Source organism: Bombyx mandarina, chromosome 21 (assembly GCF_030267445.1).
Source record: "Bombyx mandarina strain Sakado chromosome 21, ASM3026744v2".
NCBI lineage: Eukaryota > Metazoa > Arthropoda > Insecta > Lepidoptera > Bombycidae > Bombyx > Bombyx mandarina.
Window position 1 is genome coordinate 11,177,855 of NC_143227.1, and position 17,829 is coordinate 11,195,683.

Genomic DNA, 17,829 nt, shown 5'->3' on the forward strand with positions numbered 1-17,829 from the left:
GGTCTCCTCCTGTGAACCCCGGTACCTTTCACATTTCCTAGCAGGAGTCGCTTGGTTGAACCACTTTGTGGCGAAAAATGCTCCAAAAACGCCTGATTTATTGGATAATGGAGACGAATTTTAGGCTGACTTGCCATATTTGGCCATTACCATTAATCAGATACAAAATATGTGGTGGTCCACCGACGACGAAGCTGTTTCATTTTCAATCACGATTCGCATAATCTATAACGCTTGCGTGTTGCATAAAAATGATGTACGAATGAAATATAGGAAGCACCCCTATTCAGTTCACACATCCAATGTATACGGCAAGAACGTACCAGAAATATAAATGATGCACCAACTAATCAAGAACTTTATATGCTTATATGTTTGACTAAAATTCTATTGTGGTTTATGTACAAATCGCGGACGATCACAGGTCCGCTGATTTTGGTCGTTCTAATGTTATTTCTGTTTTAAGAGATATGTGGGTGTTTATACGTATCATTATTGCTCATACAAGTATTCCTGATCTCAATTCGTCATTGCGAATGTTGGCAAGTCCCGCGTAAACAGTTTTCTTTTTGTGCAACGTAATTGAATATTGCGTTTTCACGTACATGTTTAGAGATTATATGCAAATCTTTGGGAAGGATAATATGTATTTATATCATTCATGGTTATTCCAAATTTAGAATCACTACATAGTATAAAACAAAGTCGCTTTCTCTGTCCCTATATCTGTCTGTCCCTATGTATGCTTAAATCTTTAAAACTACGCAACGGATTTTGATGCGGTTTTTTTAATAGATAGAGTGATTGAAGAGGAAGGTTTATATGTATAATAACATCCATTAAACAGTGGAGAAATACTGTTATTTTCGAAGTTTCTAATGTGATGTCGTAAATAATCTATATATATAAAAATGAAACCCGTTTTCCGTTGTCACGACATAACATGAAAACGGCTTGACCGATTTGGCTAATTTTGGTCTTGAATTATTTGTTGAAGTCCAGAGAAGGTTTAAAAGGTTAGATAAATATAAAAATATTCGGAATTAAATAAAAATAACAATTTTGTTTTTCCTTTGATGTGTCCCCCGTCGGACGGATTCCTTTTGTTTGTTTTAAGTTTATCTTAAACAAAAGTTTAGGTCTTTTATTTATCGATTGAGGCACTACGAAGTCTGCCGGGTCAGCTAGTCAACAATAAAATTTCATGTTTTCGAAGCGAAGCGAGGGCGGGTCGCTAGTAAGTAATAAGAAAAAGTGCACCTGAAAAACGCCGTTTGCGAAACGGTTTTCCAATTTTCGTGCAGGTTTCTTATATATCTTCTACTTATCATCAGCAGTCTATAGCAGTTAATCGCTGGACATGGCCTTTTCAATTGCACGCAATTGAGCACGATTTTCGGCTTCTCTCATCCAACTTTTGCCAGCCACCCTACATAGATCGTCACTTCACCGAGCCTGAGGGCTTCCCGCATTTCTATTTATAGACAGTTACAATTCATAACATATCACGCACCAGTTAAGCGGGCTCCAATCACCGTGTCACATCACCGCGACACATTGGTATGTCGCAAGCCCCTATCAAGTGTATCGCGAGATTTACAGAGACTATATTTTGACTGAGACTATATTATAACTATATTTTTTGTCTAAAGTGAGCCAGGGGAATTGCATCTCCAATTACACGTACCTTCAATCCATAATTATGCATGTAAGGCTGCTGCGATGGTATCAAGGATCTAACGGAGCGCCGCTCAGTAAAAAAGGTTGAGAGCCACTGCCCTATTAGAATTGCAATTTATAAATTACAATTTTGGTACCTTTTTTTTTTTTTTTAACGCTGGGGAATCCGCAATTTTGGTACCTGCCTTCAAGAATATTACTATTGTCTTTGTTCGATATCTAGTGTAGTATAATCTAATGTTCTAATGTCAAGTTTTCCCTACACTTAATACCCCCTTTAGTGCATAAACACTACAAGCATAATGTCATAGAAAATACATTTAATTTGATCTGTAATTAACGATGCTTATTGAATTGTTTCAGGTTAATTAATTCGTAATGGTGATGGAAGCAGATCCGATAGCCGAAAAACGAAATGACGGTAAGATGGACGCGTATATGTCTCTTAATCCTCCTTCGTGCGTCGTATTCCTCAGTTCTGAGGGTCGTGACCTTTACTGAGCACTTTTGTCAGGACTATGTTCTTCCATTCGTTTTGTTTTTTTTTTTTTATTGCCTTTGTAGTCTTCTTCTTCTGTCCTCCTATGTTCTTCTTCTGTCTCTGTCTCTTAATATACCTAGTATAAACGTTTATTACGAAATTCAATATATTTTTTCTAGTTTTTTAGCGTGCGTGGACTGATAAGCACATAGTTCTCCGTATATTAAATCGTTACTTGAGTTATGTAGTTTTTTTCTTTTTTCTTCTTTTGGCAATAGCGTTTACTTTTTGCCAATGACGTAAATTAAAAGATTGGGAAACTAAGTTAAAAAAAGGATACGAAACACGGGAAACGATCAGATAAGTAGGAAGAAGTTTGAAACGGATAATAAAAATATCATAAATATAACATATGTATATACACTTACAAATCAAATATTTAAATGGTTCTGAAGGATGAAAGATGACAATATTTCATAAAATATACATGGATACATAATTATGCAGGATATACAGGTAGGAAAAGGAACATTAAGAGATATTAGATCATTCAGGAATGAGGAGCGGTCGTATAGAGGACATGAAAAGAAAATGTGATCTAGATCACATTTATCGCATTCACATTCACATATGCCAGTAGATACAATGCCTAATCTATTAAGATGAACAGCAGTGCAAACATGACCCAAACGCATTCTTATGATAGAAGAACATACTAGCTTATTGCATTTGGCACGAAAAAACCATGGTTGTGCGGTGTTAGAGTACGGGAAGTTAAGTAGGGTAGTAAATGTTTTTCGATAAGTCCACGTTCTTATCGATAATCCGTTATACTATTATCATGCGATTCTGACCTGATATTATACAATCATTAAATAGGTAGGTACCTCAAAGCGATTCAACAGAACGTTACGCATTCAAAGGCCCTAAACGACAAATTTTTCGTGTGTTATGGAAAACAAACGAATAAAAGATTAGCTTAGATCAGCTTCCGATCCCAAATGTTATATATTATCTTTAACAAAAATCGCCACATTCCTAGTTCCTTCCGGCAATTGCAAACGAACCCTATGGGTCAATTTCGCAAGTCAGGTTCAAGTCAGGTTCGCTAACCACAACGACTCAATCAACAATGTACCCACGGAATGGTGTTTTCCATCTACCGTCAAATCTGTATAAATAAAATGTTAGAGGTATGTTTGCCTGTGCGCGTATATTTCGATCAAATTTTTATTTGCTTCTTCGTAAATTCGTCCTAATTTAAAAAATAACAATGGCGAGATCATTGAAAAGTTAGTCTACCTTTTAGTTTATTACTTTTACAATTATTATTAACATGGATTTTTACAAAAATTCAAAATTTTACAAAAACCAAATCTTCGTGAATTCGTCCTAATTAAAAAAATTACAATCTTTGAAAAGTAAGTCTACAAGAGCCTTTAGTTTATTACTTGTGAGATTATTATAAACATGGATTCATACAAAAATGCATTACCAAACGACCACTACTCAAGCGCACGCCGAGGAAATCTCGGTCGCGACTATTCTATTAATAATTACGATTATCGACAAGAATTGACTCGTACTAGTTGTGGTTTTACGTGGGACAATACAAATTTTATACAAATATTTTCGATTTTCGGTGGATCATTGTCGTCTGCGACCACGAAGACTATAAATAAACGTTAGAAATAAGTTAATGGTAACAAAAAGGTTGCCCTTGCGATGAACCGACCAAATCAAGTCGACAGTTGGCGGTTGTTTGCATGAGTGTACTAGGCTCACCACAAACCGAGAGGAGTGGCGATTGCTCGTGAGGCTCATAAAATCTGCCCACAGTAATGATACTGAATGATGATCACACGACCGCTCTGACAAGAGTGATACGACAAAGGAAAGGAAATAAAAAAACGTGTAGCACTCGGGAACTGCCGTGGTAAAGCTATTGCATTGTATTTTTTATCAACTTATGCAATTATAATTAGACAATGATAATTTAATATTAAAACAATAATAAAACAAGACCACGCTATTTAAACATTAATAAAAAAGCAAAACCTTAACTGTCCCCTTCACACTCATAAGCTAGACCGCGCGAGAGAGAGATGGGCAGACTTTTCATGATGCGCATGCAGCGTGACGTCACGCCACGCGCTTATTCACAAACACTACACAAGCGCAACGTGTGAATGTGTTGAACGCGAGCTACATGGTAGGCGGAGTGAGGCGTGTAAGGTTTTTTTCGTTACGGAATTTCATGATTTCGGGCTCAAGGCCCGCGATAAAATCTATGCAATAGCTTAATAAATCTGAAAATCCGGATTAAATTTGGTAAAAACATTACGTGTGATAATCAATTGCCTTTTCTCAATACACATTTTACATTCAAATTCTTGACCTACTTAATTTCGAATACACGTAAACGAATTCGATTGTCTATGATACGGTTAATCGAGTGTGACGTCAGAATCCAATTTAGCGTGGTCGGTGCCTATATTGAATTGCTGAAAGCTGATTAAAACACTCCCAAAGGTCACTCTTCACTCACATTTGCCATTTCCGAATTAATTGATTAGTATGAGGTTTTGGATTTTAGTAAATAATTTAAAAATGTCTTAAACGTAAATTAGCGGCCCGCCCCGGCTTCGCTTGGGAAGTAGCGCACGCGATGTATAGAATTTTAGGTACTTTTTTTATACATTGGGTTACATTATTGGAGTTTCAGTAAGAACCCTTAATTTTTTGGAAAATATAATAAATATAGCCTATGTCACCCGGGGATAGCGTAGCTTTCCAAAAGTGAAAGAATTTTTTAAATCGGTTCAGTAGTTTCGGAGCCTATTCACTACAAACAACAAACAAATATTTCCTCTTTATAATATTATAAGTATAGATAATATTAGTATAGATTAGTATAGATGTCACATTGGACATACTATTTCGACCCTAAAATTATAGTAGTACCAATCAAGGAATTTTCTAGAAAACACATGCTTCTCATTTACTGCCTTGTTGAAGAATAGTCAAACAGACTAGTAGGTATACATAGGCTGCACTAAAAGTATCGGGAATGGAACATTTCCACTGTTCCTGTCATATTAAAATCTTTTTAATTGAAAACTCCTTGGTTTTAAAAATCGAATACCATTTATTTATTTAAAAAAAGATTCTCGGTCTTGTCACGAGGTTTTGTCAAACTTGTTTAGTCGTTGAGACAATGGAATTGACTCGAGAAAATTCAAGAGCGATGATTTATTATGACTTTCGAAGTGGTTTAACACAAAAACAGTGTGTTGACCGGATGATTTCTGCATTTGGTGATGAAGCCCCATCCAAAACCACAATTTACCGCTGGTTTGCTGAGTTTCAACGTGGACGTGTCAAGCTCAGTGATGATCCCCGTCAAGGTCGTCCAAAAACTGCAGTCACCCAAGAAAACGTTGATGCTGTGCGTAAGCTGATTGAGGAAGATCGACTGGAGACATACCGCGAAATTCAGGCAACTATAGACATTGGCATGAGTCAAATACAAATAATCTTGCGTGAACAATTAAGTGTAAAAAAGTTGTTTTCCCGATGGATACCGCATTCGCTCTGTGAAGAGCAAAAAGCGGCTCGCGTTACTTGGTGCGTCAGAACTCTCGAAAGATTCCACGCAGGATCCTCAAATGCTGTATACAACATTGTATCAGGTGACGAATCCTGGATATACGCGTACGAACCCGAAACAAAAAACCAGTCACGAGTTTGGGTGTTCGAAAATGAGTTAAAGCCAACAAAAATTGTTCGTTCGTTCGTTGTCTCCAAAACCGGCCATGTTACGACTATTCCTCTTGAGGGACAAAGAACGGTTAATGCAGAATGGTATGCTAGCATTTGTTTGCCACAAGTCGTTTCTGAACTCCGTAAAGAGAACTGCAACCGCCGCATCACCCTCCATCACGACAATGCGAGTTCTCACACCGCGCACAGAACAAAAGAGTATTTAGAGCAAGAAAACATAGAATTATTAGACCATCCGCCGTACAGCCCCTACCTAAGCCCTAATGATTTTTATACTTTCCCTAAAATAAAGAATAAATTGCGTGGACAGAGATTTTCATCACCTGAAGAAGCTGTGGACGCCTACAAAACGGCCATTTTGGAGACCCCAACTTCCGAATGGAATGGTTGCTTCAATTATTGGTTCCATCGTATGGAAAAATGTGTCAAATTTCGCGGAGAATACTTCGAAAAGCAATAAATACATTTTTAAATAGTAATGTTGTGTCACTTCGTTAATTCCCGAAATTTTCAGTGCCGCCCTCGTAGTTGTCTTTCTTGGCCAACTGCAGATCAAGACAAGACTGCCCACATTCTGCCTTCGCCGCACATTCGAGTAGGTACTTCGGTCATATTACTCGGAAAACACCCGATAGCTTAGAGAGACTATTCGTGACCGGGAAGATCGAGGGAAAGAGACCGCGCCGGCGCAGTCCACCTAGACCGATCGATCAAATCCGCACATTCCTTTTTTTTAAATCCTACCTATGCTGATAGCCTTGAGAGGCTATATCAGCGTCGCCTTAACTAGTAGGTGAGCTCACGGGGCTCAAACCTGATGACGTTGCTAACACGAACCCTAGCAAGAGCCGTGCTTCGCAGAATCTACCGCCGGATCGGAAACGCGACCCACTGAGAAGATCCGGCGAGAAACTCAGTGGGCTGTGTCTGAGGGTTAATTTACTCGTCGAGCCCTTCGTCGCAAGCGACGGGTTCGACGAGGACGACGACCGGTGCTTGAGGAACCTAAAAACACCGTTAGTGGATTGGGAGGATCCGAAATGACGTGTTTGGGGCGACGTCGACTGCTTTCCATTCTGTCCGCAGGATCGGGGATGTAGTTACCGGCGGCCACGATGAGAGGCTTCTCCTGTCGTGCCGCTTTATCAAATCCCATTCGACAAAGCCCTTTATGCGGGCAATGATCGGAGGCGCTGGAGGGAGGGGACATTACAAGGAGTAAAATCATGCCGAAATATGATGGTCACGACCCTCAGCAGTGAGGAAACGACGCGAGGAGGAGGAGTCAAACAGACAGTATAGTAGTACCTAAATCTAAATTCAAATTCAATACGGTTTACCAATGTGTCCGCGAGTATTTTGAATAACATTCAAAACGAAACGGTCGGTATTTGTGATTGGGATTCAAAGAAACGTAACACTTAAACTTGTAGGTGTAAAGCTGATTATTCCCTTTCCGCAAAATAACGCTTTCGATGTTCTAGTATTTGATTCCAAGATACAATACACTTTACGAGTATGTCGTATACTACTAGTAACTGCTTTGTAACACAGTTCAAATTGTTATATTGCACTTTACAGTTTGTTAAATATGCACATTTTTGTGATAAAGCACGTTTTTTCTTGCAACCTTGCTGGAACGAGAGTTTCCATAATTAAAAATAATAATTTTGATGGTAATCTTAAAGCCAATATTTTATAGACGAATTCGTATATGTACATTTTTTACGGAATAATCTTGCTGAAATTTGATGTAGGTACCAACCAATAGCTGCAGAATACAGATATTTCCATACGTGATATTTTCCCGTATTAACTCTCATTTTTAACTAGACTATCTACTTTGACATGAATTTGTAAAGCCAAATTTATTATTGAAATATGTATTTGCATTTATTTAAAAATATGTTCTAGAAGATGAAAATAGATCAAACTTAACACATTACCGTTACCGACCCGCGTGTTACATTAATGACCCATTTTCACTGCAAATTTTGTTCTTGCATTATTTTCTCAGAAATCATAAATTCTGTCCCATTCGTTATTTTAATAACGTGAATATTAGTATGTAGTTTATATGGCATTAAAAAAAAACAAGAATTTTAGTATATAAGAACTATACCTTCGATCAACTAATATATGCTTTCTAAAGTCAACATTCTTCGTGAGTATAGAGACTAGTACACTTTGGAAAACATTTCGAAATCTAACTACAAAATCAGCTTCTCATTACGCCTCAGTGATCACTAGAATTATAATTATCATAGCTACAATATTGTGTGTGTAACCTAAATAATTGTTTTTTTCTTTTCTTTTGGTGTATCGCTACCCGTAATGTCCCATATAACCCGCGGAGTCGTTGCCCTAAATTTAAACATGTAATGTTAATGTTGTGCTATAAATATTCCGGTCTGCTTTGCTTCAAGTTTCGGTACAAGTCATAGGAAATTATATCGACAAAAGCATTGAACGCGAATTGTATCTATCTCATTTACTATAGATTTTCTTTACTTCTCAATAAAACTTGAAAAGTAAAACTATTATTGTTTCATTGAAATAAACATAAGAAATTAAATTAAATCGCTAATGAGATTGATTAATAAATATTAATTGTCGCGTATCGATGACGATTATCGCGACTCGCGAGTTATCGAGAAGCTTATCGCTATAATTATTGTAACATAAAACAAAATTGATTATCATTACGGTTAGTGTATAAATAATCATGATCAGCGAAGTGGCACTTTGATGTTAGGACCAGACATTGTTTATCGACACCATAATCTGAAGAACAGTGTCTATCTTAAGAAATCCTTAGAATACTTATTTTCCGAGTGCAGTGCCCAATTTAAGCTCTTTAATCTGAAAATTATATTATTGGATTTATACTAAAAATTTAACGAGGTAGGTGCCAACTCTTGCCAATTTTCTGTGGGTTAGGATGACTATTGCACGAATTATTAGCCCTTATAGATACTCCAAAATTAGTTATTTAGTATTCTTTTAGATTAGTGTTTTGCAGGGCCAAGTGTTGCTATGTTCCCCACTCTATAAATATAGTAAGTTGTTAAAAACCCAGTACATATGTATACAAATCGTATTCTAATTACTGTTCCTTTCCATAATGTAGTATTTTGTATTACAAATAGTTTTTTATCCTGCTGAACTTATACTTTATCCGATGTAAAATTCTTTTCCTTTACTTTTCCGTTTCCTTACCTTTGTCTGTGGCAATAGGCACAGCGTTATTTTTATTTTTGCTTAGATTGCTGGACGAGCTCACAGCCCACCTGATGTTAAGTGGTTACTGGAGCCCATAGGCATCTACAACGTAAATGCGCCACCCATCTTGAAATATAAGTTCTAAGGTCTCAGTATAGTTACAACGGCTACCCCACCCGAACCGAAACGCATTACTGCTTCACGGCGAAAATAGGCGGGATGGTGGTACCTACCCGTGCGGACTCCCAAGAGGTCCTACCACCAGTCCCAAGAGGTCCTAGCACCAGTGAACCAATAGTGCAACCAATTCTTTTTTCCTAATTAATAAACTTCATTACAGAAATATATAATAATTGAATTGATAAATCATTGTACCAAACTGCAACATTTTAATGTATAGCATTGTACGAAGACAAATCGTCTGGACAAAATCACTGGACCGAAGCGATCTTGTTCGTTTGATGTTTTGATCACGTTTTAAATCTCCTCATTCGCCTTTGAATGTTTCTTTCGTAAAAGAGGCTACAACAAATATGTATTAGGTAGGAAAAACAACTCCTTTAAAAAACTCATGTTATGTTCATATTTAAAACAAAATGACACGCCGGGCTTACATGATCTAGGTAATATTATGGGTTAAAGTATGAAATTGCCGATTTGTGTTTTTTCTTGATTTGGACAATTTTCTACGTGATAAAAAGTTTTCTTCCCAGGAGGCAGTACAAAATGCTTTCACACAGTTTGTAGAATTTAAATCACCAGAGTTCTGGCATAATAAAAATGCATAAATGACCTTCCTATTAGATGGCAGGAATGTATAGATGATAATGGTACATATTTTGATTAAATAAATATGTTAACAGAAAAATAAAAACGACTTTCAGTTTTTCGGTACAAATCGGCAATTTCATACTTTAACCCCTAATATTACAAATTAACATCAAAAGTTCAAAAATATATTTTTAACAGTCCAACAGCTTTTTTTTACATTTATAAGTAAAGAATATAAACGGGCCTGATTAATACAATACGGTCGGCAGGAAATCTATTCAATATTACCAATAGCGGCCATTGTCAATACCTCTGTCGTTGGAGCGTATCCAACGATATCATTGTGTTGTTACGTTTTCATAACATTGCATGACTGACTGACGTTATTCTGTTTTGAATACCTTAAAATATTCTAGTAATATTAATATGTGAAACAAAAACTTTATACCGCTTTTTACGAAAATTGCGCGGACGGTGGAGTATGAAATTTCTCACACTTATAGAGAATATAGAGAAGAAGTGCACAATGATAATATTTTTTTAAAATAATGCATATAATATACTTTAAATCAATAAAGAAAACATTACACACAGTGCCATCTATTTGACACACACACATATGTATATATACTCTGTTTATTGTCAAACTTTAGTTAATGCTTAAAGTCTGTGGTCAAATTGAAAATAGGTTTAATATTGTTTATCTTTAATATTATTTGTCTTAGCGAAATCTGTGATTATAGAAGTATAATAGTCTTCGACAATATAACCATAATAATGTTCAAACTTATAATTTCAATTAATTATAGTCGAATCTCGACTACTGCGGGGCCACTAGTTCTATTAATTGTAGATGTAAATATTTCGTTATTCGGCAATTAGTTCGATATTTCAATGCTATATTCAGAAACAGTTGAATTTATAGAGTGCGACCTTAACAGTTCCGATGTTCTTAATCTGATTTCATTGTTCATTAAAATGTTAGAATAAGTAAATATTAATAAATTAATACAAAAAAAATTAAAACATATTGTACATTAATTAACGAAAGTTTTTGTTTTTTTTTTTCATCTTCTTTTGTACTGATATTTCTCATTACAAACAATTCTTGAAATGCGTAATATACAAATTGTTTTAAACTTTCACGGTGCAGTAAATTATTATAAACACTATTAACTAACGGACTTTTAGCAATTTTTTTGTTTTAATGAGTTGCCAACATTTCGCGTTATGGCTTTAGGTGGAATCTAGTATTGAGTTTAGTTAAAAAAGGCTTTCTCAAAGTGTCCTGAAAAATTATCGATAGCTTAGCGCGTCATCGAGTTCCAACATTAAGATCAAAAGCGGACTAGAAAGAGGGTAGACAGAATTTCCTATTCTTAGCAGCCTATCTTGTGTCATGGAACAGCGCCGAAATATCAGGAACTGATTGAAACTAAAATCGTGATAAGAACCCATAATCGTGTTTATACTGCACTAGCTTTTGCTCGCGACTTCGTCCGCGTGGAATAGTTACTTGAGCATAACGCTAAATTTTACCTGCGACTTCATTTGCGTGGAAAGAAAAAAAAACCCGATGCTGAAACATTCTTTATTGGTGCTCCGTTTGTATTGGTCTTAGCGTAATGTTATATAGTCTATAGCCTTCCTCAATAAATGGGCTATCTAACACTGAAAGAATTTTTCGAATCGAGCCAGTAGTTCCTGAGATTAGCGCGTTCAAAAAAAACAAACTCTTCAGCTTTATAATATTAGCATAGATAGTATAGAAGTATAGATATGATAAATAAATCGAATTCTATTTATTACAAAAAAACACGCGATGCATCATGTAAAACACTCTTAAAATATCACGGACATCTTTTAGCGAAGTCATAATTTATTTTAAGATATCAACGAATGTCGTATTAATATAAGTTCATCTTTTGTTCAGAGAGAGTGCACAGTGCGCCTTTGAAGGCAAGGGCGGGCGGTGACGTCATGGGAGAGCGTTCAGTCGATACTTTGGACATGGCCTTCACGGGACCTTCAAATTTAGTGCTCACACCAGCCCCGGAATGTAAGTGTGGCTTAAAGATATTTTTTTAAATGTAATCTCTGATAGTATTGAACCTTCGTGAACTGTCAGATTAAACGCTCATTTGTAATCAAAAGCGACTAAAGTTGGATTGATTCGGAACAGAATTTTATTATATGTATATAATATTATATGTAATGTTTACTGTATGCACTAGGTTTGTGTTCCTATTTCTTCTTTCCTTTTGCGGGCCTACTGGAAGAGATTTTAACATGAAATAATTAGTTCCCTTGTACTCTGTATCCTTATTTGTCGTGTTTCTTCTACCCGCTCCGTGTACAAAATATATTAATTTTTTAATTTTTTTTTTCGTAATATTTAAAATATTTTACGAATTCTTTTTTAATGTAACGCTTCTTACTTATTTACTATTTCATTCTAACAGTGTTTGAAGTTTCGTTACAAATAAAATTCGCAAATATGCGTATTCATATATGTATTAATTTTATTTTTGTTAAAGGTCGGAAACTGTCCCGTGGCATTTCCCGGGCCACAGATAACGAAGGCCTGGTGTGGGCGTTACGTAACAACACAGACCCGGAGCCAAGCACGCTAAGCTCCGATCACATACTGCTCCTACCGGATATAACGGTTTACCCGCCGGATTTCAGGTATAAATCACCACTCGCACGGATGTTTTTATTTTATTTATTTATTAAACTCTAGATAATCGATTGACATTTCGATTAGCTCACGATGTACTTAGCGTTCGAACGTCAATTGAATTAAAATTACCTCTCCTCATCTCCTTTCCAATAAGACCGTGAATATGCTATATTTCGTACTGATATAAAATATTTTTATGGGTAATATATATTTATTTGGTGTAGTAGAGTTTTTTTATTGCTTAAATGGGTGAACGAGCTCACGGCCCACCTGGTGTTTAGTGGTTACCGGACCCCTTCACATCTACAACGTAAATGCTGCCACCCACCTTAAGAGAAGTGTTCTAAGGTCTCAGTACAAGAGAGTTACAACGGCTGCCCCACCCTTCAAACCGAAACACATTACGGCTTCACGGCAGAAATAGGCAGGGTGATGGTACCTACCCGTGCGAACTCACAAGAGGTCCTACCACCAGTAAAAGAGTATGCATAATCATCCTCGGTCGTGAAACGACATTCCGATCAGTAGCAAAGTCAGGGCGATATAAAAGCCTTAAAAAGGTTCACTTGAATGAAAAAAATATATTCAAATATCGAAGATGGTATGCTAGTTGCTAGTTGACAACACAGATAAACTTTTTTTATTAATAGATATGGCAATGTTTGTAGACTGTCAGTTTTAATGATACAAATAAGGACTGGCTAGTTTAAAATAATAATTTAATACAACGCTTACAAATATAGTTGGAGTATGAATGTTTAACGTTTTTGGCGATCTATGTGCTTGCTCATTCGCTCAGAATATAAATTTCACCGTAGGTGGTAACATTTGTTATATTTTTCCGTGCATAGTCGCACGTGCGGTTCGGGGTTTCGTGCCAACGTCTGCGGCACGCTACCTACGCTATTGCCGTTGAACCTTCTGTTGTGTTGTTTAGCGTACTTTAACCTTACGTCTGAACACGAATATTATTCCGTTTCGAATAATTGTGATATCACGTGTTTTCGTCCGTAAACGAAGTAACTTTTCTGCAAAATTCAGACACAATTTGCTTATAAATAAAATGTAAAAGTAATCAGCTTTATTTTTTTTTTTTGGTCGTCGTCTGTAAAATTAACAATTTAGAAGGATTATTTTTTAATAATCTTTATATTAATACGTGAAGCAAAAACTTTGCACCCCTTTTTGCGCTAACGAAGGAGTATGAAATTTCCCACACTTATAGAGAATATTGAAGGAGTGCAGAATGCTATTTTGTTTTAATCTTACATTAATAATACATTAAATCAATAAAAAAAACATTACACACACTACCATGTATTTGACACGCACACATATCAAATATATACTCTTTGTTTGCTGTCAAACTTTTCTTATTGCATAAAGTCTGTGGTCAAATTGAGAATAGTTTAATATTGTTTATCTTTAACTATAGTGTAGTCTTGGCGAAATCTGTAATTATAGAAGTATAATAGTATTTGACAATAGAACCATAATAATGTTCAAACTTATAATTTCAATTAATTATAGTCGAATTTCGACTACTATGGGACCGCTAGTCTAGTACTAGTAGTAATTGTCTCGAATTAAACTTGGAATGGCCTCCATGAGCAGATAAGGTGTTGAGCCTTGAGTACAGTAGCAGATCGGGGTTGACTGAAAATCTTTGCGTACACCTCAGACAGCATTAGCGTAGCTGCCTCCTTTGGTTTTTCTTTTATTTATTTTTATTTATATTACCTGTAAAAATCATGTGTTTTCTGTGTGAAAAGCAATAAATATCTTTTTTATTTTCTGATATTACACATTATTTTGCGGTGATTAACGATACCTTTGGGATCAGCCAGCCAGAACAAGTTCATATAAGGTCGTTTGCATTTGCGCAGTGATTAAAGCCAAGAAAGATTCAGAAAATATTGCTAAATCCTTTTTGAATTAAAATGAAAAGTAATATATTGCTGGATCGTTCGAAAATATTATCGAATGCTGACGCCTAACAATAAAGATTATTGAATTCGTTCTAGAACATTCTTGGAGAAGGACTTACTAGAGACAGCCACTTTGGTCACATTAGAGAAAATATTGCTAAATCAGTTTTGAATTACTTACGTTACTGGTGGTAGGACCTCTTGTGAGTCCGCGCGGGTGGGTACCACCACCCTGCCTATTTCTGCCGTGAAGCAGTAATGCGTTTCGGTTTGAAGGGTGGGGCAGCCGTCGTTACTATACTTGAGACCTTAGAACTTGTATCTCAAGGTGGATGGCGCATTTACGTTGTGGATGTCTATGGGCTCCAGTAACCACTTAACATCAGGTGGGCTGTGAGCTCGTCCACCCATCTAAGCAATAAAATAAAAATAAATAAAAATTAAGTGAAAAGTGATATTTTGCTGGAACGTTCCAAAATATTATCGAATGCTGACGTCTAACAATAAAGATTATCGAATTCGTTCTAGAACATTTTTGGAGAAGGACTTACTAGAGACAGCCACTTTGGTCACATTAGAGACGGCAAACATATTGAACTGGTGGTGCCATGGCCGGGTGCCGGGTGCTCCTCGACTGCTGCCGTTAGCTACGTCAGGAGACGGGAACTGCTTACCTCATGCGGCGTCATTAGCGGCCTACGGCTTCCACGACAGGCTGCTCGCCTTGAGGACCAAAGTACAGGCTCTACTGTCCGGGGAGTACGGTGAAACCATAACGAGTTAGTTGTTTTCAATTTGTATTCTGTTTTGTAAATAGAACGGGAAAAAGTACGAGACATAGTTCAATTTCTGAACGAATAAGGAATGATATAGTTATAGTTATTTCTTTTTCCGCGGTTTGGAGCTGTAGTTGCGACGAACTCACGAAAATTGTTCATAAGCTCATTTTGAGCCATCAATCCCGCCATTGACCTATGATGACGGTACATACCGTACCACCAGTATTGTATTGGTTTAATTATAATCACACTCCTTTAAACCGAAAATCATGGTTGGTTCAAAGCCGAATTGCTTCCCTCTCCAGTAACCACTTAACACCAGGTGGGCTGTGAGCTCATCCTACCACCTAAGCAATAAAAAAAAAGACATTGAAAAGGAATAATCTGTTCTTTTTCTCACAATACCGGTGTTGGTGTAGAATTTCGGCCCACCTAGGGTTAAGCGGTTACCGAAGCCCATAGACATCTACAACGTAAATGCCCACCCACCTTGAGATATAAGTTCTAAAGTCTCAGTATAGTTACAACGGCTGCCCCGCCCTTCAAACCGAAACTCCTTACTGCTTCACGGCGGAAATAAGCAGGGTGGTGGTACCTATCCGTGATGGTCCTACCACCAGTAAAATTAAATTATTTTAATTGAGCTTTGAGACAGGAAACAATGAAAGATGAGACGCTGATCAGGTGACGCGGTATCGTTCCAGACGCGATCCGGCGTCGCTGGCGTTGGTCTGAGAGCGCGTCGCTGTGCGCGGCGGGGCTGGTCCCGTCGGAGGGCGAGTGGGCCCGCGAGTGGCGCGAGGCGGTGGCGGCGGCGGCGCCCACCCCCCGCGCCCCGCACCCGCAGCACGCGCCGCACTACACCGGGCTGGACGCGCTGCACGTGCTCGCGCTCGCGCACGTCATGCGGCGCCCGGTGCTCGTGTTCGCCGACGTCGCTCTCAGGGTACGTACGCGCACGCACTTACGACATGATCACCACAATGAAGCTACTTCTTACTAATATTATTAAAATTTGTGAGGTCTGAGGAAAATGTGTGTTCGTTAGGTACTGCTTGCTTCACGCAAAAATATAGAAGACGGATTTTGGCAATGTAATAAATCAGAATAGACCTTAAATCAAAGACACATCTTAAAGACCACATTCAATCTTGATACAAAACTACAAAGCGCTCTTATTAAATTAGCAAATCTTGAACAATTCCCTTAAGTCACAATTCGTCTTTACGCATTAAAAGTGTACAATTTCCAAAAATATTCGAAATTGAGTTAATATGCGGAACCATTTGATATCATCAGTGTTTTTCCCATAAATACTGTCAAGCGTAGTTTTTTTTTTTTTTTTAGTTTACCTATGTTTTGACTACTATTAACAAAATTAATACATAATTTTATCTTACTTTAAAGACAGATAATGTAACTGGTAAAAAAAAATGTTGCAAAGATGATTATTATGAAAAATAGTTAAACCTTTTAAACACTCCTGTAAAATTAGTAAGTTTTGAGATTATACAGTTTTAATGCGAGAAGACGAATTGATGAAATTTTAACAAAGTTTCTAGAATATTAGTGATGTGCAACAATAACTGGTAGGATACTCTTCTACCTAGCAGCTTAGGGAACCTAAATAATTATTTACAAAGAAGATCTGATACTAAATGAAGACCAAACAAATTATTTGGCAGGATTACCACGGTGACCCGATAGCGCCGATCCCGTTCGGGGGCGTCTATCTGCCGTTGGAACTGGACCCGGCGCAGTGCAGCCGCGCGCCCGTGCTGCTGGCCTACGACGCGGGACACTTCTCCGCGCTGGTCCCCTGCGAGCCCCTGCCCGCCGCCGGGGCCCGAGTGCCGCTCGAAGACAGCGCTGGCAACCCTATGCCGATCAGGTACCGCGAGTTTGTAATACATAATCGCCACATATCATCCGGCTTTGGAATGAGCTCTCCAACACTGTGTTTCCCGAGCACCATGACATATATTTTTCAAACGTGACTTGTGCAGAGTACTTAACGGCACGCAGCGGCTTGGCTCTGCTCCTGGCATTGCTGAAGTCCATGGGCGACGGTAACCACTCACCATCAGGTGGGCCGTATGCACGTCTGTCTACAAGGAAAATAAAAAAATAAAAAAACCAACCACACACGATTTCATTGACACTTCTGATTACTCTTTGGCGGGAACGCGAGGAGTGAAGTTGTGTGATTTGTTTTATTTAGTGTTTCTTCAGGTTTAAATGTGTAATAACGGCGGTTTATTAACTGTTTAATATCTGTGCAAGTGTACATATGTGGAAAAATAAAATAAAGCCGCTGGACGTAACTTCTCGGGATCCTCCAAAAAGTCCACTGAAAAAAGTTTCAGTAAATGACCACCATTTTACTGAGATTATATTTCATCCCATAACATCTCATCTGACTACATTTAATTTCATCCCAGTAGATTAATGTCTCAAATTATTAATCATCTTCATTTCGTTTCACTCCATTTTATTATTTTT

At 37.5% G+C, this 17,829-nt stretch overlaps 1 protein-coding gene across 1 annotated transcript in view; it reads left to right on the top strand.

Annotated features, from left to right (window-relative positions):
- The window catches only part of LOC114239821 (OTU domain-containing protein 7B), a 33,689-nt gene that overhangs the window by 10,489 nt on the left and 5,371 nt on the right, over positions 1–17,829 (top strand). Inside the window, exons 2-7 of the mRNA XM_028170224.2 lie at positions 2,044–2,101; positions 11,871–11,996; positions 12,475–12,625; positions 15,077–15,327; positions 16,032–16,273; positions 17,013–17,218. Coding sequence (XP_028026025.2) covers positions 2,059–2,101; positions 11,871–11,996; positions 12,475–12,625; positions 15,077–15,327; positions 16,032–16,273; positions 17,013–17,218 — 1,019 coding nt within the window. The 5' untranslated portion in view covers positions 2,044–2,058. The remainder of the gene's footprint in view (positions 1–2,043; positions 2,102–11,870; positions 11,997–12,474; positions 12,626–15,076; positions 15,328–16,031; positions 16,274–17,012; positions 17,219–17,829) is intronic.